General features: G+C 45.9%; 1 protein-coding gene across 1 annotated transcript in view; it reads left to right on the top strand.

The window, feature by feature from the left end:
- LOC119446596 (sodium/hydrogen exchanger 3-like) overlaps positions 1 to 24,905 on the top strand; it is a 411,172-nt gene that overhangs the window by 327,581 nt on the left and 58,686 nt on the right. The window contains 8 exon segments of the mRNA XM_049664238.1: positions 7,067 to 7,148; positions 11,903 to 11,930; positions 12,434 to 12,543; positions 15,664 to 15,739; positions 15,840 to 15,907; positions 18,795 to 18,906; positions 19,196 to 19,277; positions 21,920 to 22,015. Of these exon segments, the coding sequence (XP_049520195.1) occupies positions 7,067 to 7,148; positions 11,903 to 11,930; positions 12,434 to 12,543; positions 15,664 to 15,739; positions 15,840 to 15,907; positions 18,795 to 18,906; positions 19,196 to 19,277; positions 21,920 to 22,015 (654 nt within the window).

Below are 24,905 nucleotides of genomic sequence, written 5' to 3'. Positions count from 1 at the left end.
GCCATGGGATAATATTGCGACAGCATGCTAGAGTGTTTTATGATGTCCAGAACTGGCCGAGACAAACACTCAAACAAGCAAATCAGTTGAAGCATAAAAACTGTAGCTACCTTATATTAGAAAAAAGCAGTGATACACCCGTAACAGAGTAAAAGACGGACTGTACGATCAAATGGGGCCTTAGTGGCTCGCAGCATTGCTCTTTCTCTGAAAATATCGCGTACAGAGTAGAAGCGCGACGTTTTCTTTTTTTTTATTGACATGACCAAATAAGGAGATGATAGCTAGTCAGTACTAAAATACGATGACGGCGACTCCTTTTCACACGAGAGGCATGATATCATTACAAGTCATGCAGTAGCGCAACTATGGTGCGTCAATAAAATTCTGAAGCTTTGTCCGCCAGCATTTGCCAATTTCTTTTCGGTTAATGAGACTAACAATGCTGGTGAAAATGCATCGGCGTAAGGAGCAGGGAGTTTTGAATAATTTTGTTTATAAACACGATAAAAGGGGGAGGTGTTGGCGCACAAACATAGCTCCGACTACTCCTTTTATCTTGAACAGGTATGAAAGTTTCATGTATATATATATATATATATATATATATATATATATATATATATATATATATAGTTCGTATACTTTGGCACATTGTTTTGGAGGAGAGAGAGCGGAACAAATAATGCACATAGGATTACGTTACTGCGTGACAGTAAAAACAAAAAGCGGCATTTCAAAGAAACGCTCAAATGAACAGTGTGAACAATGTCATATATCATACACAGCGATAGTGCAGTACATCTGTACGGAGCTTTGAATTAGCTTTGGTACTGGTGCTGCATAATGAACGAGTAAAATGTTCATAATGGTGTTTCCTTCAAATTTAGGACTCCGCATATTTTGCGAATATGTGCGGTACATTTTCCGCGTTAAGTAATCGCAAGCCGACACTATAACCTGACTAAAGGAAAAATTAAAGTTATGGTCCTTCGATAAATCCTGCGTCGTCATGTGTGGAACAAAAGGTTAACCAGAATATATGTCAGTGGAGTGTTAATTCGGGTGGGTTGATCGCGTTCTTCTTTAAAAGAAGTTTTGCCGGTATTGAGCTTTTCTTGGTTCATTAGAGCTTCCACTTAGAGGCAATTGAATAGCAAGCGCCAACATTGCGAGTGTACTTGGGTAGAGTAATAAACAGCGTTATTCGCGGGGCATGCAGCAGGTGACGCATAGGAGTGTTCGTGTGCGTCGTCTGCTCTGTGTTCTGTTCTTAAGCACTTTCCCATTCTTCACTTAAATGATAACCGCAAGTCTGACCAACAAAAGCAAACGCACAATGACGAAAGGTGTAGCCGCAAGAAAATTTTTCGTTTTTGTGTTTCTCAGCTTGTTTTTTTTATTATTATTGAACAATGTGGCTAATGACAACAGCTCGACAGCAATATAACGGCCCACGAATTCGCAGCACCTAATGCTCCTTTCGTACACGAAAGCAGGAGTTGGGATGCGGATGTTCTCCACGGGAGTCCAGCCGTGGGCGCAAAAGAACAAAAATGGGTGTAGAGAGCGTTTGTTCAGGAGATATAGGCAGACAAAAAAAAAAAGGAGGAAAAGAAATGAAAATAAAACTCCGAGCAATATTCATAATTTGATTCCACTTCTCAAACGGCCCAGAAAATTGCTTCGCGTTAGAAAAGCGCGCATGCCGTTATATACGGATAGCATCGTAAGCACGACTAGACTACGCCTTTTCACTGTTCCACGAACTTTAATCAACTCCTTTTTTTTATAATTAGCACCCAGTCACTGCGCGCTACTAAGTGGCGCCATTAGTTTCACTGGCGTGCCTTTGATGGTACGTGTTTAAGTACTCAACTATCATTATAACGTACTCTGTTTTACGTAACACTATTTGCCAAATGAGCTGTGAGAGCGCTGAAATCGACTGCACATTTTCAAGTTACTGAAAGACCTTTGGAACAGTTTTAACTGTTAGTGTTTTAAGGTTATTCAGTTCCTTGTCGTTATTGTTGCTGTTGTTGTTCTTCTTCTTGTAATGAATCTGTCTCGGGAAGTCATAATTGCGCAACTTTCAAACTTCTCTAAAGTGTACTCCTCCCGCCCGTATGAAAGGGAACAGTTCATCTTTGTTCAGAGAGCGACGCTTTCAAACATGTGAGTCAGAACTTGACTCGCTGCTGTTATGTTGTCCTTCTATTGAAAAATGCCGCTCACGGAACTTCTTTCCTCATTGCAAGGACAGACAGGGAAAATTACCGACTTTGAAACACGAATGCCGGGTCCCCTTTCATATTGGCGGATATTGTACATTACGAGATTGCCGCGTGCTGCACTCACTCAGTCCTCTTACACACTCTGCACCAGAATTGCGGAGTGGGGCCTTCCATTCCATTCCCATTCTACTTCGGAGAATTTAAATCCTCGTTAATTCCACTCCTCTTACCTCCTCGGAACGATAAGAGTCAGAACATTCCCACTTCTGGAGCGGCTGAGCTAGTCCATTCCATTCCTCCAATTCCAGTGAAGAACACGTTTTCTATGCAATTGTTTACTAATTGCGCTTGCGGTGGCTTACGACAGAAACAAATAAAAGCATATTTTTGAAGTTTTAGCAACTAACAAATAATATTACGTACTATTTTTTTTTTCGTAGAAGGACAAACACGCTTTGTGGCCTCTCATCTCCGCAGGGCGTTGTTGCCTGTAATCTCAAATTGTTAATCATTCTAGTAAAGGAAAATATAAAACAATTTTACACCTTGGCTTTCATAGTTTGTGAGCGAGATTATTCGAGGAAAATGCAGGCAAGCAAAATTAAGACAGTGGTCTTCAATGAGGATACTGCGGCTGCAGTAAATTTTCAGAGTAAATGTTCAGAGACGAAGGAATCGCTGAAGTCTACTGTCCTTTGTTTCATTTTACTGTAAGAATAACGGGCACCATTTTTCAGCTCAACTCTTTGTCTGCCTGTTTTCATGCCTGCTGAATTCTCGATATTGTAGCGCATTCCAAACATGGAGCGCTTTCCGATCACCGTGGGCTTGCGCCGGGTGCAGCCGTTTGCGACGTGGCCGTTTTTGACTTGCATCCCTTTGTCGTGGGTCAAGAATGACCTTGCTAAATCGTATAATTCATTGCTACGTAACCCTTTAACTAAATTTAAGGAGTTCACTGAAAACTAAGGAGTCAATAACTTCTTAACAAAAACTGAAGGAGTTAACACTAACTAAAAGTATGTCTTTAAATTCAGTTCGACAGTGTCACGAACAAATGTTTTTGGCTCATCATAAGTGTTGAATACCGTGTTTTCCATGATTACCGTCGCAATGGTAGTCGCCCTTAGGTAGATACTGAAAGGGCCTTATTGAGTAAACTGGAGAAATATAAGACCTTGAGCAAGTCTAGCATGGTCTAAATTACCAATTTATTGGTTTTGTCGTCTCGCTTAAGATCAACATTTAGCGTTACGGAACTATGTGCCCACTCCATTACAACTCCATTCCGGAATCTCAGGCTCCCATTCCATTTCCATTCCATGCCGGCTGTTTGTAAATGCAGAATGTTCCTGGAATCATTCCAACTCCGGAGTTGCCGCTCCGCAACTCTGCTGTACACGCATGCTTCATACACTCACTCACTCGCTCGCTCGCTGACTCACTCACTCACTCACTCACTCACTCACTCACTCACTCACTCACTCACTCACTCACTCACTCACTCACTCACTCACTCATTTGACTTGACTAGACTTCACTCACTTCATTTACTCACTCACTCACTAACTGACTAACTCACTCGACTAGACTTCACTCACTCACTTCACTTCACTTACTCACTAACTCACTCGACTTGATTAGACTTCACTTACTCACTCACTGACTCACTCGACTTGACTTCAGTCACTGACTCACTCACTCACTTCACTCACGCACCCCGCTTGACTAGACTTCACTCACTCACTGATTCACTCACTCACTTCACTCACTTCACTTCACTTCACTTCACTTACTCACTAACTCACTCACTTCACTTACTCACTAACTCGCTTACATCTCTTCACTTACTCACTCACTCACTCCACCTCACTTGACTCACTCACTCACTTCACTTGACTAGACTTGACTCACTCACTCCACCTCACTTGACTCACTCACTCACTTCACTTGACTAGACTTCACTCACTCACTCCACTTGACTAGACTTCACTCACTCACTCACTTCACTTACTCACTACCTCACTCACTTCACTAACTCACTCGACTTGACTAGACTTCACTCACTAACTCACTCACTTCACTTCACTTACTCACTCACTCACTCGACTTGACCAGACTTCACCCACTCATTCACTCATTTGCGCACGTACGCGCAGCCCATCCTTACCTCTGATTTCTCGCCACGGAATTTACGGCAATCAAAAAACCAAGTTCGGGATTGTTGGCTTTCTGTCACTTCTGTTGTTATCGCCACTCGTTTTCATTCTGTGCATTCCAGCGAAATGTTTCCGCTCTCTCTCTCTTTCTAGAAAACTGTCGATTGCAGTCCCAGACGCGCAGTCTTTTAAAACCGAACGAATTCTCCAAGTTCGACTTGAAGATTGTTTTCTTTCGACTGAATAGGCCCTACGGATCTTGCTCGGTGGAGGCGGGAGGTGTTTTCGCTCGCACCACGGTATAACAAATTCCTGAAGCCGTCTTCTCCAACAGCGACGGCGCGATTCCGAGTTTCACGCTGCTACAGCGTTAAACCCGGAACAAGGAGACGTTCCCAGTCGTTAGTTTTATTTATTTTTTATAAACCGCTAATGGCTTTCGTAGCGCAGATTGCGGTACTTTACGCTTCACCCGTTAAATTTTCCCCGTCGTATAAACGGGGAGCAAATCTTCATTTCTTTTTTATTCTTTTTTTTCTCTCTTTCTTGTTGACGACTTGCAGAGTTCGATCGCCAAGTGCACGCGCTTCAGCAAACGTTTGTAGACTCCCGGAAGTGAATCTCTTGCGACGCAGATTATTTCCTTCCTCAAGAATTCCGCGTTGGAACACTTTACGTGTTTATTTTCCGCGCCAGTTACTACCGTAGGTTACCGTTCCGTTGCTGTCATCAACGCTTATCGCACAATGCGACATTAGACGCTTCCTGAATGGTTTTTTTCTTTTGAAAGTTAAGCTTGTCAAACTTGCATTTGCTTACGCTTTCGACGTATCCCTCCTATTGTTACAAAGTAAAAAAAAATATTCGTTGTATCTTTCCTTATGCATGGGTAGTAAAGGATTGTAGAAACCAATTTCTATCAAAGTTACAGTCATGTAATTAAAGCGTAGTGCCAGTGCCTTTTGTGATACTAATGATTACCTACTCATTTCTAGCGCTTAGCGTTCATATTTGGTTAAGGTTGCATTAGTATACCGTGTGCTAATTGCGTCGTTGTCGTTGAGTTAGCAGTCATTATTTTTTTGCATCTTAAGGCCGCAAGGCACTATATACACGGCCGTGATGCAGGTACAATCGGTATTTAACTTCACTAGGCCCGACGTATCATTTTTGATACGTGATGAAATTTTTTTATTTACGCGTCGCAAATCCCATAGTTGCGTTTTCCCATAGATTACAGTTATGAATAGTTCAGTGAACAATTATTAATGAATTATTCTTTATCCAAGATTAAATCTGTGCCGGAGCATACAGGCAGAGGACAGCGCGCGTGCTTGCCCCAAAGCGATCATTTCGTGCAGCAGCTTGCTTGCTTGTTTGGAAATACGAAACTATACGAATGTTCGATATTTCATTCGATATTCGGAAATCACTTTTCTCAAGTGTTCAAACTGCACCTGATTCGGAAATATCATTACTCGAACACCCCTGAAGCTTAATATATGCATGCAGAGCTGGTGCGTTTTACGAGATGGTTAAGAAAACTTTGTGTACTTGCAGCACAAGCTCGCGCAAACGTAGTGAAGTTAATTAGTACGCGCACACGACACATCGTCATCGCTTTAACTACAAATAAGTACTGCCAATAATCAAAGGTGGGACGTGAAGAACAAAGCGAAACTTAATTAGTTAATGAGTGCATTGTGCCTCTCGCACCGTAAGTTTGCCCTCCGGTTTTGTGCATCTGGCGTTTGCCGCATTCGTTATTTCCTCGTTTTGTTTTTTTTGTTTTTTGTTTTTTTTTTTTTTCCTTTGAGTGGCACTTCGCGAAAAACAGGATGGCATCTTGGTTATAGTCTAGTTTTTCTTTGTGTGTGTGTGTGTGTGTGTGTGTGTGTGTGTGTGTGTGTGTGTGTGTGTGTGTGTGTGTGTGTGTGTGTGTGTGTGTGTGTGTGTGTGTGTGTGTGTGTGTGTGTGTGTGTGTGTGTGTGTGTGTGTGTGTGTGTGTGTGTGTGTGTGTGTGTGTGTGTGTGTGTTAAAGAAACATAATTACGAAAACGGTCTGTTATGCGCTCGCTAGTTAAGCTTGCCTGTTGCTGCTGCTCTGTGCCATTTCTTGGTCCGTCGCGCATGTCAGATGAGGTATAGCATACGTTTTTTTTTTCTTTTGTTGCAATCTCTGCGCTTAAGATCCTGCATCTGGTTTTCATTAGGTTTAGTTTTATTTTTTATTTCCTTTATTTAGAATGACAGTCTGCACAAAGCAGTTCGGAATTTCAGTTACTGTTTGCTTTCGTGAAATAGCGAAGAAAAAGTGCTGTCTGGGCAAGACAAAAGCATAAATACGCCGCGTGGCGCAGGAAATAAATATATAAGCGGCGCTTTAAATGTTCCTGAGTAAACAACTGACAGTCATCGAGGCCTGCGGGCATCGGGAAGCGCTTCGAGAGCATTCAAGTAGGAACAGACCATGGCTTGTTGCTTTTTGATCACAATGAAAACAAAGAAATAATAATATTTAAGCTTCTGCGATTTCGGAAATATTTTTTCACGTGAATGCGGCAGAAATTGTGTTGTGCTCCTTGGAAGAGAGTATGAAGAAATATTTTTGTTGCTTTTACAGGACGTATCGAAGAAGCTTGATTTTGTCTTTATCTTCATTTGTTACAGAATCATCCTGGAGTCTGCGTATTCTCTTCACGACAGTGCCTTCTTTAGCAATATCGGGACTATCCTGTTGTTCGCAGTGCTGGTGAGTGCCTCGTATGTCTTTTTTCACATACGTGCATCGGGTGGCGAGGTTGGAAGTATTTTATGCTCCAAGGGAAATTGCCGGGCGTCTTTTTAACGTGAAAGGAACAGCGTGTCGCAGGGCGAATGAACGCGGCCACGTAGACGCTTGATCTTAAGTCAAACAAAACTCTGAAAGTGGATACAGCGAACTCACTGCTCAAACAGTTCCGAGCGCACACTGTATGTGCGCGGGCGAAAGCGCGGACTCGTTTTACCTCCGCTAAAAGGCAGGTGTTTTACGAAATCCAGAGAAGCGGTGAGACGAAAAGGCCAGCTTCGCGCCCGTCTCTTGGGTCGTCTTTCCCCGTTTTTTTGTCGTCATATTGACCCCCCCTCCCCGCACCTCATTGTTTGCGCTCATCGCGGCGAAAACCCAATTAGCTATGCAAATAAGTTGTCTTTGAATTACTCAAGTTCGCGCGAGGCGCTGTCTCTTCATTTTCTTTTCTTTCCCTCTCACTTTGCCTGTGTTTGAGCGCGTGCGTGCGTGAATACGTATATGTGTCATGACAACGTGGCAAATCGTAGTGCAGAAATATAATGTCGAACAGAAAAAGAGACGGAAAACGAGAGAGGGAGAGAGATTGAGAAGTGAGAGATCGACGGAGTGAGAGGGAGAGAGAGAGCGTATGTGCGTCTTTGCATCTCTGTTTTAACGGGATCGCCTCTAATAAGGGAAAGTCATGAGTCGCGGAACTCGTACCATTATTCCCCCCTCTCCCCACCCTCTCTACCTAAATCCACAAAACTTCCAACTCCGTCCCGTTTCAGTGCAAGAAATGAAACACTAACATAACGAAGGCTAGAAAACTTCCACCCGCGAATTACAGCGCTATCCGTGTTAGGCACTAATCACGGAGAGGGCGCCGCTGTGGCGAACAAACCAAAAAGAAAGAACTGCGTGCAGACGAGCACAGTGTAGCAATTTAGAAGACGAATATGCGTGCTAAATTGCGCGCAGGTTTAACTATGCGTCGTTCATATGCGTCGACAGCGTCATGGATGCGGGTTCTCGGTTCTCGCGTGCCGCGTCGTTTGCATTTGACAGTGATGAAGAGCGAGGTAAAGTGAGTTTGGGGGCCTGTAACGATTCTTTTTTAATTTGGATTACGCGCCGTAACAATTTGCCGCTGCCGCCCCATGCAGTTTGCAACGGTAGCCTTTAGGCGCGTTCTCATTTGGCTTGACCATGTTCGGATAAGTCCAGGGCACCGTGTAAGATACTTCATCTTACAGCGGGGCCCAAAGTTGTCGGTGGAGGTGGCAGCTTTCCTAACACGTTGCACAGATTTCGTTAACGTCGAAGTGAGATTGTTGCGAAAGGTCATCCCACTGCTATACAATTAGTTTTGCACCGGTAGATATTGGACAAACTGGAGAACGGTCACTTTTTTTTATTTTTCGCCTCCGTATTCTTTATTGCGATACCAATTATATGGACACTCGAAAGCGGATTTCTACCGTCGCCGTCGCTGTGAGGTTCCGTATGACGTCAACGGCGATGAAATCGTCGCCACGCGCCGTATGCTGTATGTGCGAGTGAAAGGGCGCGAGGGACGCGCGCTTTCACGGAGAGCGAACGCACGGCGGAGAGCAAAGGCGCGTTCTGCGCCGTGCTTCCTGAAGGGCTGCAGAATTAAGCGTCTCTTTCCTCCTTTACAATCACCATATATGTAGAGCAAACGCGACTTCTTCCGTCGCGCGAAAGGCCGTGGGGGGACGGGAGGGAGGGAGGGGGAGGCGACGTTTAGCTGCGGCACCAAATGCCTATTTATATAAAAAATGACGCAGTTTCACCCGAAAGGCGAAGCATCAATTGCGATAGCAAATTTGTAGAGAGCTATACGGAGTAAGGATAGTACTTTTATCAGCTGTACAAACTTGGACATGCCGCAGCACCGGCAACACACAGAACTGTTGTCGACGCCATCGGCGTTTTGCCCGCGTTCGCACAAAACGCGCGAGGCGTTGGTGACTGTTGCCGGTGCCTCTGGGGGCGGCGCGGAGGTTTTCGACGAGATCAGAACGGGACAGTCGTCGAGCAGCGTCGGAAGTCTTTACCACCTTCTCGCCTCAAAACGGTTGTATATAAATAGGCATTTTGTGCCGCAGCTAAACGTCGCCTCCCCCCCCTCCCACGGCCTTTCGCGTGTCTGAAGAAGTCGCGTTTGCTCTACATATATGGTGATTGTAAAGGAGGAAAGAGACGCTTAATTCTGCAGCCCTTAAGGGAGCACGGCGCAGAACGCGCGTTTGTTCTCAGCCGTGCGTTCACTCCCCGTGAAAGCGCGCGTCCCTCGCGCCCTTTCACTCGCACATACAGCGTTCGGCGCGCGGCGACAATTTCATCGCCTTTGACGTCATACGGAACCTCACGGCGACGGCGACGGCAGAAATCTGCTTTGGAGTGTCCATATGATTGCTATCGCAATAAAACGGTGAGGCGAGAAGGTGGCAAAGACTACCGACGCTGCTCGGCGAGTGTCCCGTTCTGATCTCGTCGAAAACCTCCGAGCCGCCCCCAGAGGCACCGGCAACAGTCAGCAACGCCGCGCCGCGCGCGTTCGGTGCGAACGCGATCAAAACGCCGACGGCGTCGACAACAGTTCTGCGCGTGGCTGGTGCTGCTGCATGTCGAAGTTTATACAGCTGATAAAACTACTATCCTTACTTCGTATAGCTCTCTACTAATTTGCTATCGCAATTGATGCTTCGCCTTTCGAGTGAAACTGCGACAATTTTTTATTCCCTCTAATTTATTTCGTATAAAGAAATAAATTTCGGCAAAACCCATCTCACGATGAATGCCGACATTAATGCGATTAGCATTGAAGCATTGTAGTGAAACACCGCGCATTGCCACCGCCGAAACTCGTCATGCATGAGGCGTGCAAACGCAGACAGGCTTTGGCTCCTCTCGCCCGCTGCCTTCTGGACAGGCTGTGCCATCTAGCGTCGCGGCCGCGAAGTCCGCGTGTGTATGTGTATATATTCAGACGAGAATATGTATGTATGACGTGGGTGCAGATTTTCCCCAGCAACAGAGACGATGTAAAGGATTTTTTTTCTTTTTTTTTTTTGTCATTGAAGTGCGGCACATACCGAGCGAATCAAGTTGTCGTCAAAAAGAATCGGTGAAAAGCGGCGCATGCCGAGTGGAATATACGCAGTCACCCAACTTAGTATCAGAGAGGTTCAGTTCATTGAAGTTGGCATGAAAGGGGTTAGGTCGATTCAAGCAAACATACCGTCAGCTAGGTGAAGTTTCCAGAGAATGCTAATCGCATTAAAACATGTCCGACGGTTGGCTTCGAACACGGTTCCCACAGCAAAGGAGCCCCATGTTCTACCCAAGTTGGCGAGAAGGAGGTTAGAACCGTAGACACCGGAATGTGCCTGAAGCATCCTAAGAATGCTAATGGCATTAATGGTGAATAGATCTATACGCCAGCCTTTTCCTAATTTGCCGCATATGCTATAAAGGAAAGACAATCAAAACTCTCGCATGTGCTAATTAAGTTACAACTTTGGAAACCAGTCTAGTTCCAGTTCTTAGAGTTTATATACGCCTCAACTATTCTGCTCGCAGATTCGTGAAAATGAATCCAAAGTGAAATCAAGTCTCCATCTTCCTTTGACATCATCGTCTTGCTTCAACTGCATCTCATTAACACTTGTTTTATTTTGATAAATGTGCTTGCAGAAGACGTCAGTGGCGATTGAACGTTGTCAAAGCCTGCTCTGCTCGGCATTAAGGATTCTTTGATGTAGCGGACCAAAATAGCCTATGTTATCTGCCCTGCGCGAAGCGAATTTCGGTTAGGCGTATGTAGAGCTCGCCACGGACCCTGTTTTTCTGGTACGCTAAGCTCCGGTTAGCGTAGGAAAGCCGCTTACGTCCGCCGTTTCTTTAACGATATATATATATATATATATATATATATATATATATATATATATATATATAGATCCGACTTTTATGGTGACACTCCTAAGCCCTGAGCTAAAGGCAGCGGTGGTTTATAAGGTTTCAATAATCTATTCAAGGAAGATTTTCGACGCGCCTTAACAAAGCAGCGCCTGAAGGCACGAGCGGTAGGTTTCATCGTCTGTAGAGTTGGGCAATGATTAAAACGTAAATCTGATTAATTAGAACCTTTTAATTGAGTAATTAATGCAATGTTAATCGGATTATCGGATTTGCATTTATTATGTGAGCTTAAGAAGGACAGAAATAGTAGTTGATGTACAGTAACTTCGGAGAAGCAAGAAATGATACCGTGCTGCAAACTGACCGTGGTGGCTCTTGGTATCGCACCAGCGACACCTTGCGTGAGCCAACGTACCAAGCATTCAGGCGCAAACGTGAGCTCGAATGTGGGGGAAAAGAAGCTTAGCTTTCTGTGGCGGTCCCATGACAGGGCACGCGTCCCTTTTTAGCAAGAAGTGGTGAAGTCGGTGCGGGCGCTCGCTTCAAATTGCTCGTATTAGCTCAACCAATTATTCGCTATCAAAACGGGTAATTACGAATAAGACATTAATCAATTAGGGCTTATGATCTGTCTGTTCAGTTATCTGCCCGCAATCAGTGTTTTTGAATTCAAGAAAGAGAGAGATAAAGGCGTTGATGGGAAAGTAGTAAGATGTGCATGCAGTGCTTTCAGACAACACTGCCGATGTTCTAATTGTTATCTTGATGTTGCTTCTTTTCAGGGTACAATAATAAATGCCTTCACAATAGGTAAGTCTTTTACGCTACTACTTAAAAGTGCTCGTTTTTTTTTTTTTTTTTTTTTTTTGTCAGCATAGTTCTCTGAAAAGGCTGCAACAGGATAGAATACGTGCGATCTTACGGCTAGACTGTGAAATTGTGAATCAGTCTTGCTAACGTGAATCATTTCAAAAGAATCGCAGTGTAACGCTGTTAGCTATTCCAATAATTTTTTATTGCTGATGATACAGTCGAAGTTAAGACAATGCCGCAAAGCAACAAAAGAGAGGCAGCAAAAATTTGTTTCTTTCGAAAATTTTCGGCGTTGATAAGAAAAAAATGACGTAGCTCCTATATTTAGCGCCCCATTATTTCTTGTACTTCACATTCAAGTTCTTGTCAAAGAGGTGTCCATCGTGACAAAGTGTGTACACCTATGGGCCCACGTGAAGTTTGACAGGAACTAAGGAAAAATAGGAAATAATATTTAAAAAAAACGGAACAAAGAGTAAGTGTATGTGCGTGTGCCGCAGGTCCAAGTTTGTATTTTTTGAACAACATCGGAGCCATCGGCCTCCCGGACTTGAACCTGCTCGAGTGCCTTGTGTTCAGCTCTCTCATCTCGGCCGTTGATCCCGTGGCCGTGAGTTCATTCTTCCTGTGTTGCTTTTGTTATTTTGTTATTTATAGCTGGCCTTTTTCTGTTTCGTTGCTCTTGTATTCCGCGCAGTATGGATGCGCCGAATCTCTACACGAAGCGTAATACGGTTCCGACTTTAGAAGTCAAGAGACTCTTTTGACGTAGTGAAAAAGTTGGCAATGGGGCGCCTTTTTTTTGTCTGGGGAAGAGAATTGGGTCAGAATAACCGATGCGCAAGCTGGACGCAATAAATTGCACCACGCATCTAAGAGCCGACGCACGTAGGTGACGTCCTCGTCGTTGACGCCATTCTTAACCATTTTTCGTCGTTGTTGTTATTATCGTTCTTACGAAGAGGGGGGACTTAGTGAAATTAGAAGTTATAGCTAACCTGGTATATTGCATGGTGACGTATCTGACGTGGAAATAGGCGCTTAGGCGGAGCAATTGCTGGCCAAGTCTGCCAGATTAACACCGCCTAAGCAGCGCTGCCACCAACGGTACTGGGAATACACACACCTGCTCTAGCGCTGGCGTAGGTGCACGGGCATACTTGAGCGACGCCGGAAAAAAAAAAAAAAGGATTAAGCTTTGGCCACCTGGTGTCTATTATCGTGCTCCCAAAACAATGCCACACGTGCGTTTCTTTTCTTTTTTTTTTTTCTTTTTTTTTTGCAATTCGCTCTTCATCTGAATGTGGTCGCCGCGGCTAGGAATCGATCCGGCGACCTCGTGGTGTGTAGCATAACCCATAGCCATTGAAACACGTTGTTGAGCCAATGAAACGCGTTGTTGGGCTTTTTGCTGCATGTTTTATAGACCAGGGCCACAAAAATTCCACAAAAGAATCCACAAAATCCACAAAAAATCCACAAAAATTCCTGACGCTAGAACTGTTCGTAATAGCGGACGTCAGCCAATCTCGACGAGGGACGTATTGTTACAGACCGCGACCGGAGAACGACAAAACGGCACTTATACAAACGAAAAGCTTTGTGTATGCGGCCTTTGGATGTAGTGGGGCAACAGTGAAAAAACAGACGATAACCAAATAACGAAGACAGGCGCACGCAGAGTACGCCCGTCTGTTGCTGCTCTCGTCCGTGTCCTCATTTGTGCGCCACGTGTGCGTTCTTATGTGACCCCCGTATTTTCAAACAATCCTCGAGCCAAAGCTCTTCCTCCACTCGACCGAGTTGAACACAGCGCTGCCCCTCGACTGAAAAAGATAATACTTTTGTCATAATATTGCTGGAGAGATTATGAAGCGCGGTGACAATTTCTGTCAAGGGACGGCGCTGCCATCAACTTTCTTGTTGGGTGCCTCGATGGACAAAACGACATCGATGGACAGGAGGACATGGAGGCACCCTACTTGATGAAAGGGGTGCACGGCGCAACCGACCGCCGTGTTTCATAGAATCTATCCATCCACCCATCCATTGGTGGAGTGTGGAGTGGAGATTCGTTCTAGAATACGAAGGTCCACTGGAATTTTGTTCTGCGCCATCTGCAGTAAATTGTGATCAACAAATTACGACACGGGTGGTCGTGAAGTTGACGTTGTCGCGTTTGGTGCCCTCTGATGTCACCGAGGCATTTTTCCGCGCCTTGAGAGGGGTCGAACACGACTGAACTCTGTTGAGCTATCTTCTGCTCGATGGTAAACGACCAGTAATTATTATCTCGCCCTTTTGCGATCCTATACTCTCGTCTCAAAATCGACCTTCAGTGCTGCGAAAAGCTACGAGGCGTGCTAAGTCACCGCAACATGCTTCACGTTCACCGTGTTAGCACGGCAATCGAATGTAGTTCCGTGCTTCGGTATGTCGGATATATTGCAGAGGCAGACATTGGTTTAGTATAGTCAAATGCTACATAAACGTTTGCCTATCTTTCTACTATCCTATAACCGCCTGTAATACGTTCCTTTTTTGTATAAAATTGACAACGCCGTGGCACAGGCGCGGATTGGTACGTCGAGGACTGATGCCATGTGCACGTTGGCTCATGTGATTGGCTCACGCGCCCTGCGAACAGAATCTTGGACAGGGGATATAGACGCCGCTAAGTCGGTCATCGGTCGCTGTTGTCAGGGCAACTGCGCTGGCGGACGCTTGCAGGCTGGGCCTTATTCCCTGGCTCCATACGGCCGGTGAGGATGGCGTTCACGTTATGACGTTTGCTGTGCCCCTGTCAACAAAATAGGAGCGCACGCCCTGACACCGGCCCAGGATTGATCCCTGTCGCGTTCTATTAAACGAAACGCCTGTAATAGTATGCCCCATCGGCATGATCCGGCGCGACTGTCCGTTCGGGTCAGACCCGGCCTATACCGCCGCTGCCTGTATGGATGACGCTGACAGATCCACACTCACTGTTTGCTTTGCGAGATTGGGCCATATACCCCGAAACCGAACGTGACTTGCATTTATACATACGCTGGTATCTGTAGCATTTTATTGTCTGGTTTATTGCTATCTGGGAGCGTTGCACATTTTTTTTTTTTTGTACGCTGATAAAACAAGCTAGTCGAAGAGCATATTGCCGACAGGCAACAACAAAAACAGGTGCTTTGATCATGTCACCGAGCTATGTAGACGTTGTGAAAACAGCAATAAAAACTGCATTTTGTTCCTATTTCTAAGACTCGCAGAACTAGTTTAAAGGAGTGCTTGTTACACGAGGCTGCCGCTAGGGTTGGCGCACTCGCTGATGCTGTAAACCATTAAATGAAAAAAAATGTAATAATAATAAAGCTACAGTTATTTATTTTAACACGAGCAGGCCCGGGTAACACGGCCTTGAAAGAAGTTTTGGTTTAGAAAAAAATAATAATAGAAAACCTGGGTTTACACAACAGCGCATACATCAGACGTTGAAAGAAGCAAATGCGGTAGTGCAGCAGCAATGACTCGAAAACAACATTCAGCAAGTTCGCTAAATAAAAATAAAAATTGTGCCGGTCTTCATTCCTTTATGAACGCAGCAATACAGAAGGGTTTTAGTGACCTTAAACATTTAGCTCTTAAAGATCTTCCAATACGTACACATGACTACAACCCTATTAGCAGTCGCATTCCTTGCTAAGTGATGTGTAAAAAAAAATACTGTTTCTTACAGGTTCTAGCAATATTTCAAGAAGTCGGAGTCAACAAAGTATTGTATTTCTTAGTATTCGGGGAGTCTCTACTTAATGGTAAGTTAAACAAAGCAACAGACTTTCTTTCTTGGGCCGTGGTTTGCACTGCAGCGTGACTCAGCTCCCGCCTTGTCTCGGTGTCTGTCCTCTCACGCAGATGCTGTGACTGTCGTCCTGTACAACATGATGGTCGGGTTTTACGGCAGCGACATCACAGCCCAAGAAGTAAGTCTGCGCCGTACTTGGGGTCGATTCCTCTCGCGCGCTTAATGCAAGACACATCTGGATTCGGTGAAATAACGCTTGAAGAACGGAACCCTTAAAACGAGACTGTGCGTGGCAGAGAGAGAGAGGCGGATGTTCGTAAGGAAAGTCTGCAGGCGTTTGCCTGGCTGACTACTTGGCATGCTACTCCGCTGGTGTTAAGTGAAAATATATGACATACAAGGTGATACACACACAAATGGCAAATTCACTGACAACCACGTACGCTAAAACTGTTCATAAAGTCTCCTAAACGCCCGTAGTTTTCAGAAATGTTAGAAGCGCTTTCGTTGCACGCAGTGTGCGAGCAGTGTTTCGACAACGGGCCCAGAACCGTCTCCCTGTTTTTTGAGCTAAAGTCGTGGTGCAAATGCGAAGCAGCCTTCAGTGATTGTCTTGTCTCATGAATGTAGACTGTAGTCGCATAAGACACGCTACAAGTTCTCGGGAACATTCCACACTGAACACACCAGTCGCTTTACATTACTAGCCGCTTTTTATGTTATTACATTTCATGAATTTCTCGCCGAAAGCACAGCGCCTAAACGTTAGCGTGACATTGTGGATTTCGAAATATTTTGTCGAGTGTCGCCCGTTCCTGGTGCCGTAAAGGTTCCGAAAATGCGTTAAGTAGAGTCTTTGTTTAACCTTATAAAGCTATGTCGTCCTTTATCGACACCCGGTTTACTATATGCCAGAACAAACAGTGTAAAAAAAAAAAAAAAAACAGTGACGTAACGGCGTGCTGATGCGGGAATTTCTACGTGGTGTCGCCACTTGTCTCTCACTTCCACGTCGTCTCTGTGACTCCCCAGACTTCCTCTCACGATATGAGCGATATCCTTGCTAGTAAAGGAGCCTTATTTATTAGCACATCTGAACTCACTGTACCTCTTTAGACTCCCCTTAAACGTACATTCTAAGTACTGTTTTCGTGATTGAGTTTGTCTTTCCCACGCAGCCTGTGCGTTCTGTACACCTGTTTTCCGTTTTTTTTTTTTTCCCCCGTTAGAAAACCCGTATATATGCGGGTTTTCTTAACGGGAACGCGCACGGTACCTTCTATGCACAGAGAGCTTCGAACTTTCTGATGTGAACGAATTTTTCTCTTTTACATACAAGCGCGTGCGAAAACGCGTGGAGCGTATGACTGCACCGAAAAAATGGCTCGCGTGTTTCCTTATAGCCACTGAATTTCATTGTGCGAGCTTGATTTAAGGAAGCGTTGAAAATGAGCTGGCGTGACTCTGAATGCCATTGTACGCTAAGTGGACTGGGCTCCCGCGATGTATCTTTGCCGTGGGCACGGCTATCTCGTCCGTGGCGGCAAACGCATTCGCTTCGACGCGAATGGTTTGTTCAAGTGGCAATCTCGTTACAGTCGTGTGAGTGTGCGCGCTGCAGGCGGTCGATTCCAGTGCCGGAACAGCAGAAAAGCCACGAATAAGCGATCGCAGCTCGTTTTCGTTGGGCTCGTTTTCGTTGGGAGGGATTTTTCTTCCTCGCGTTGAATGTCACATTCTTTTGATTTCACTTCAGCTTGCGTTCTCGCTTGGGCGTACTTTTTGCACCAAACGTGCAAGCACTCGTCGAAGTAGTAGCCGATGCTAGATTTGCGTTCCGACGAGTTGTTTTGTGTATTTTTACAAGCTTTGTTTATTGTTTTCACGTTAGTTGCTTTTGAAAAGTTGCTTGACAGGCTACTTTTGTTGATTTGACGTTCTAGCACGAAAACGGAGCGCTATATTATGCAAAGCTTTAAGAATAAAGTGTGAGGGACTGCACAGTTGCGAAGATGAATGGTTAGAAAAACGAATGAACGCTGAAGAAACGGGGCATGTCCTTTAGTTTATATTCGCTGATTTTGTTCATTTAAGACCATACTTGTCTTGCTAATTTTACACTTGCGATGCTGAAACAAAGAAATTAGATCGGCGGGGTGGGCGACAAAAGGAATGGACGCCGCTGTCATGCCTGGACGAAGATTCTCCCGCGGACTTATTCATTTTGCTATAAAGAACAAAAAAAAAATGTCGCAGTTTCGTCCGAAAGGCGAAGCATCAATTGCGATAGCAAATTAGTAGAGAGCTATTCGGAGTAGGGATAGTAGTTTTATCGGCTGCATAAACTTGGACACATTAGCTTACTAACTGAATTAACAAGCGTGGTGTCAGCACGCACAAGCAAACATGAATAGATCACACTCAATGACCGCAGACAACCACTGTCAAAACGCTGGCAGCAAGCGCAGCCGCCGCAGCGATAAAGGTTCGTGCGGTCTATCGCTTCAAGGGAAACTGAGCGGCGAATGCACAGCGCATATAAAAGTCAGAGCCGTGTGGAGATTGCTTTTAAGAGACGGTGCGGGCGACCGCCGCAGCCGGGCAAAGTACAATACAAGTTGTTGGCCGAGTAGAAGCTGCCCCCCCCCTCCCTCCCGCGCTGCCTTCCCGCTTTACTCCTTTCGCGTGGGAGATTGAGTGGCCAGTTCCCCTTGCGCCCGGTTGCAAGATACGCATTTGGTGCCGCAGCACAGCGTCGCCCCGCCTCCCTCCCTCCCATACCCCCACGGCCTTTCGCGCGACGGAAGTCGCGTTTGCTTTCCGCCGTGCGTTCGCTCTCCGTGATAGCGCGCCTCCCCGCGCGCTTTCACTCGCGCATACGGCGCGCGGCGACGATTTTATCGCCCTTGGACTTTATACAGAACCTCGCTGCGACGGCGAGGGCAGAAATCCGCTTGAAGTGTCCATATAATTGATATCGCGATAAAATAAACAAGAAAATGCTTTCTAGAGCGAAGAAAAGAGCAGCAGCTGAAGGTAGTGGCACTTTCTCCAAACCTGCGCAGATCGGTGTGGGCTTCGCTGCGTTCCTGTCCGTGAGTCTAGGCGCCTCGGCGATTGGCTGCGTCATGGGCATGATCACCGCATTCGCCACCAAGTACACGCACGACGTCAGGGGTGAGTGTTTTGAGCTTTTTATTTGCATAAGAGGGGATGAATGTTGTCGCAGTTCATCTCCAGTCTAGCCTGAAGCTTTTCCTCCGAGAGCGTGTCATTACCCTGACATATCTCGCCCAGCACGTGAGGGACGTGCTGAGCAAGAGCATAGTCATTCTCCAGCATAGTCACTCACGTCAGGTCATTCGTAGTTCTTGTTCGCGTATAAGAGCGCACTTTAACTGACATTGTTTCTGCTTTTTGTTGTCTTCTTTTTTTTTTCTATTTTCCCCTGTGTCATTCTCCGCAGTGGTCGAACCCCTGGCTGTGCTAGGCATCGCCTATCTATCGTACCTCACCGCCGAGCTGGTCCACTTCTCGGGGATCATCAGGTAAGCCGAGCACTATTCTCTTTGACGTGGCTTTCGATCGGGGTACATTTACTGTATGAAATTTCGAGTTACGAACTCCCGCTCAGACCGTCATGTTACCAAGAAGCGATGCCCTAAACTAAAGAGAAATTCCAACGTTAACTAGCTCTCTCTCGTCCACCGCGGTTGCTTAAGTGGCTACGGCGTTGCGCTGTTGAGCTCGAGGTCGCGGGTTCGTTTCCGGACGCGGCGACCGCATCTCTATGGACGCAAAACGCAGAAAAATTGTTCGCGCACTTACATTATATGTGCACGTTAGAGAGCCCCAAGCGGTCAAAATTAATCCGGACTACGCCACCACGGCGCGCCTCATGATCAGATCATGATTCTTGCCCGTAAAACTAGACATAATTTACGAGGTATATTTCCACACAGTAATGTAGACAGATTTCTAACCTATGAACCATAACTACATAGCCAAGGTTGCAGATTGGTAGCGCTTACACACCACGCATTTTATGAGGACAAGTAGCAGAGCCCCAATGGCCTCGGTGTGCCATCTGTGGCAGTAATCCAAATACTGCCCAAATACTGTGACAATATACAGGCCTCACCCCCCCCCCCTTACCCCTACCCCAAATAGCCGAGTAGCTGGCTGAATACAAAATCGAAAATCCAGCTAATCGAAAAAAAAAAGTGCGATTCTAAGCGATACCACGAGATATCTCGTTGAGCGGTAGCCTATGCCTAATTACACCGTGGAGTACGTGACGTCGACCTGCACCCATAGCTCGTAACTTGCTTGTTTCAGCGGTGGTGTCTCTTCTCACCATTTTTCCAGTGGTGACTGAAAGGCGCGCGTACAATCTGCGCCAATAGCAAAAGTAACACTACATGTCTGATCTAGCGATGACTCTCGCGAAACCTATTTTCCAGGACCACGCATACCTTCATTTGCCCTATTATTACTCTCGTGTTCAAGAACCCCGCATGTGGAACATTTTCAGCTCGGCAACAAGAAACAAAAGATTACCGTCTCTAAACGCAAATCTGATATTTTATTTCATATTGATCGAGGCACCGTGTACGCGCGACGCAGGTATCATGTGACCAGCATAAACTTGGAAACGTTAATTATCCCCCATCACTCACTACTGAGCACTTTGGTTAATTAAAGGAGGTTTTTGGCCACCGTAAACTCGAACCCGTTTCTTCTTACCGCCTCCTTATAATCACTTTCTTTCGTGGCTCGCTACCCACAGGTGCCCCTGAGTGGCGCTATACTTATAATACAATGTGCCTGAGAGCTCAACCGCTGCTCCTTCTGAGCACGCCTACCCGCTTGCTTCGTTATAAACGACTCGCCTGATTGATTGCTCTTAAAGTGAAAGATTAGCTGCCCGTATCAAAGGAGCTAGAGCCTTCCAGCTTCTTTTCTCTTCGCATTTCGTTTAACCCTTTCCGTCACGCGAGGTATAGTCGGTCCTAGCTTGACTGCCTGCGAAATGAGGCACGCAAGAAATTAAGAAACGCGTAATGAAGATGACACATGCTACCTTGCGTGCGCCGAAAGACTGTTTCTTTTTAAGCCTTTCTCGTTATAACGATCCCGACGGCGAGCTTGTATTCGTTGGTGGGGAGTCTCTGTATTCCCGGATAACAGCGTAAGTAAAACGAAAAGCTTGCAGTATGGGAACACCGTTAACAACAACAACAACAACAGCAGCAGCGTCAGCACCTAAGCTAATGAGAGAATAGAAGCACCCCTTGCGTCTGACAGGGAGATTCATTCGCTAATTTGGTTTTGGCTTCGCTTACGCCTGGTTTTTTTTTTTTAATTAAATGTATTTAAGGAGAGGTCGGTGCCTATATGTGGCGCCGGTTACGCCTGGTTAGCTGGATTCTGGACGTCAAGAACCCTCTTTTTTTTTCGTGTGTTTCGAAAACGAATCTCATGGAAAAGGGAATAAATGGCGTATTCTGATTTGTTGGGTAGCTACAGAATATCATTGAACGAGACCCGTCAATGTGTACTACATACGATCGCGTCCTGATTATATGCAACAAGCGCACAGGACAGGATCCTACTTTTGCCTCTTTTATAATTACATGCGCTAAATATATGTCGCTGTATTTTTTAAACCAGCTCTCTTTTAATCGAAGCCGACGTATAGTTTACAGCGTTATGGCTTGGTTAATTTAAAGTACGCCATGCAAGGACATCATATGCTGATAATTTATTTTTAGGTAGTTTTTCTCTCTTCGGCTCCGTCCCAAATGCGACCGCCACAGTAACAGGCAATAAATAAAAGCCGGATAAATTACACACCGACTGAACAGTGTGCTGAAACTCTTGTACGAACCTGGGCTGCTACTTTCGTGAGTTCAGGAACCGAACAGCTTGACACTACATCCGGCAAAGCTGCCACTGAAAAACCATTTTGCCATATTAGGCACTGTAGACGCATCTAAGTAAATCAATCTAGACTTCCTTCGCTAACATCTTTTTCCGTATGCAAAGAGCATCTTTTTCCGTATGCAATTTCGAACGTTTATGACTTCTTAGGCGGTTTTTCACCGCCGTGCCCGAGTGCTATTTATTTCTTTGTCTGTATGATTGATTGATTCATTGGTTGTTATGCGTATGCTTCTTTCTTCGTCAGCATCATCTGCTGCGGCCTAGTCCAAGTGCAGTATGCCATGGGGAACATCTCGCGAAAGTCCTACACAACAGTCAAGTACTTCACCAAGATGCTCAGGTGAGCTAGTGCCTCAAGTATGGATCGTCCGCGTTTGGTCCCTGTATTCTTAAGCCGCAGCCAACGAAGTACACTTTTGTTGTGAACTCGCCGCGATTGCTCAATGTCTATGGCGTCCTGCTAAGCATAACTATCTGCGGGTCTGATATTCCCGACCCTGTAACCTTACATAAATCAGGCGTATGTAAATAAACGGTCTTGCACCGAGCACTGCGTGCAGTTTATAACGCACCGGACCTGGTGTGCTATAAAAGTAATCTTCCCTGTCTTTTCAGGCGACGAGAAACACCGCCGCAGTACTTAATGTCATAAAATGTCACTATATTTGAAAACTAGTCACTATACACATCTCTAACCGACAGCCATGAGTGAGAACAGAGCTAGCTCAAAAGAGATCGAAGCAGAAATAAACACCTGCTTAAGCAGTTCTGCAATCTAGTGGTGCCTCAGTCCAGAACACATCCAGTCAACGACCAGAAACGCAAACTGTCAGTGTCGGGCCAAGTTGGTAATCAATCATTCGCAATGTGGCGGAAAGGTCGCACGCAGGACGGGTTGAATCGTCGTGTCCTTGTCTCTTTCACCCGTCCTGCGTGCCGTGTTTGTTCTGTAATGTGCATTACGAGTCTGCTGCCTTTCTTGAGATTTGTGCATCACCCCCAACGGTATACAGATCATTCCATCGACGATTGTGTTTAGACAACAGCTCGATCTTAGAAGCTATAGCGCCTCACGGCCACCTTTTGCGGGCGCGTGACTTGAAAACCGTGCCGCTCGGAGGAACGAAAACAACCGAGTGCGATCTCTCATGTGCGCATACACGTAAGTGTCGATCACGCATTTACATAGAGACGTCCGTACAATCCAGGTTTTAGCAACCACAGCAGCGCTCTTATAGTTTTCATGTCCTCTCTTTGCTACCCCCCCCCGCCTCTTACCCTGTAGGGTAGCAAACGGGTGCAAATCTGGTTGGCCTCCATACCGTTAATTTCATCTATCTATCTATCTATCTATCTATCTATCTATCTATCTATCTATCTATCTATCTATCTATCTAATCTATCTATCTATCTATCTATCTATCTATCTATCTATCTATCTATCTATCTATCTCTCTCTCTCTCTCTCTCTCTCTCTCTCTCTCTCTCTCTCGCGCGCGCGCGCGCGCGCGCGCGCGCGCGCATTTTGGCCTCTTGGAGTCTGCTGTAGGCCGCGCGCGAAACACGTGTCTGAAGAACGCAAGTGCGGCTTCGCGGATGATTTTAAGTGTTTCCACTGTTTGTTCGGCGGATTTCTAAGCCCTATAGGAAGCGTAAATACGAAAAGACTTTCGCGTTCTCGTGTAGCATTACAGCGGCCGGCGGGTAATTCAAGCGGGGACGAGGAGTCGTGCGTGTGCGAGTCCCGACTGAAGTGTCATTCCGCTTGACGGAACGACGCCTTGACGTCGCGCGTGCCTTATTTGAACGCCGCGGCGCGGTGGCCCATTACGGCGCGCCGACGACGTCGCCGCGACTTGTCCCATCAGTGCGTTCGTTTCAAGCACCAGGAGGAGGACATGGAAGACGTCTCGAAGAGAGAGTGAGAGAGATCCAAAGTATATACACATCAACCCACTTCACGTTAACGGCACGTGGATGGAGCGGAGACAGCGAAACGGAGTCGAGCGCTCTTTACATGCTAGGCACGGCACGTGGCGAACGCTCGCCATTGTTTTGTCTCGCATGCCAGGGCTTTCCTCTCTATTTTCGTTTCTTTTTTATTTATTTTTTATTTTTTTTTTGGGGGGGGGGAGGGGGTGAAGCCGCGGCTTTGGTGATGTTTTCGCAATTTGCCACCAGCGTGCTCCATCGCTCATCGTCAGCGGCACCTTGAAGTTCGAAGTGTTCGGTATAATATAGAAAGGCTCGCAAACGTGGCCGTGCTTTTCAACATAATGCCGTAGATAAACAAACACCGGCAGTACGCGACACTCTCCTTAAAGGCAGTGTGTGTTTGCGCATCGACACCTGCCAACTTTTACGATTTTATCGTGAAATGCCCGATTTATAGTGCTTGTTTACGATTGATGTACTGGCAACAATAAATCGACGATATCTATCATCTGCGCCTATTGTTTAAGGCAAAATTTATTTCGAAATAATACAAATGCAGTCGCTAACCATAATTTTCATACCGTAATTTAATTGTCGGAGCCGTCCATTCTATACGGGCACGCAGCTGCGACTCCAACTTACGGAACACGTATACAACGGTAACCTAAACTTCAGCCGACGTTCCGTGAACATTTCACGAATGCTCTTCATAAACGTTCGTGGCGCAGGTCATATGTTATAGCGGCGAATATATAGAGCAGTGTGCCTGTTGATAGCGTCCTTGCTGAACGAAGCCTGCGGATATTTAATGAACATTCTACATCTTGAGTAGTAGGGGTTTTTTTATTATTATTATTTTTCTACCCGCCGTGGTGGCGCCATGCATCTATCGTGCTATGTTGCTGAGCTCGAGGTCGCTGGCTCTATTCCCGGCTTGGCTGTCGCATTTCAACGGGGGCGAAAGGTCAAAGCGCTCGTGCACTAATATTTAGGTGCACTTTAAAGAACCCCAGATCAACAAGAATATAATCCGGGGGTCCTCCATGCACTACGGCGTTCCCTCGTAGCCCCTAGTGCTGCTTTGGAACGCTAAACTTCACGAATCAAACCCCATGAAACAACAAAGTCTCGTGGCGCGGCCTTTCGACTAAATGAAGCCCCCCCCCCCCCCCCCTCCCCCCCTTTCTTCGCCGGGAACCGGAAGAAATTTCGAGGTCGGCTTTGACGCGTGAGGAGTGATGGCGGCCAATATATGCGATGTCGTTAGCGGTGAGCTCGCATTCCAAGTTTCTTTC

Source organism: Dermacentor silvarum, chromosome 3 (genome assembly GCF_013339745.2).
Source record: "Dermacentor silvarum isolate Dsil-2018 chromosome 3, BIME_Dsil_1.4, whole genome shotgun sequence".
Classification (NCBI taxonomy): Eukaryota; Metazoa; Arthropoda; class Arachnida; order Ixodida; family Ixodidae; genus Dermacentor; species Dermacentor silvarum.
This window is presented reverse-complemented; position numbering and strand designations above follow the sequence as displayed.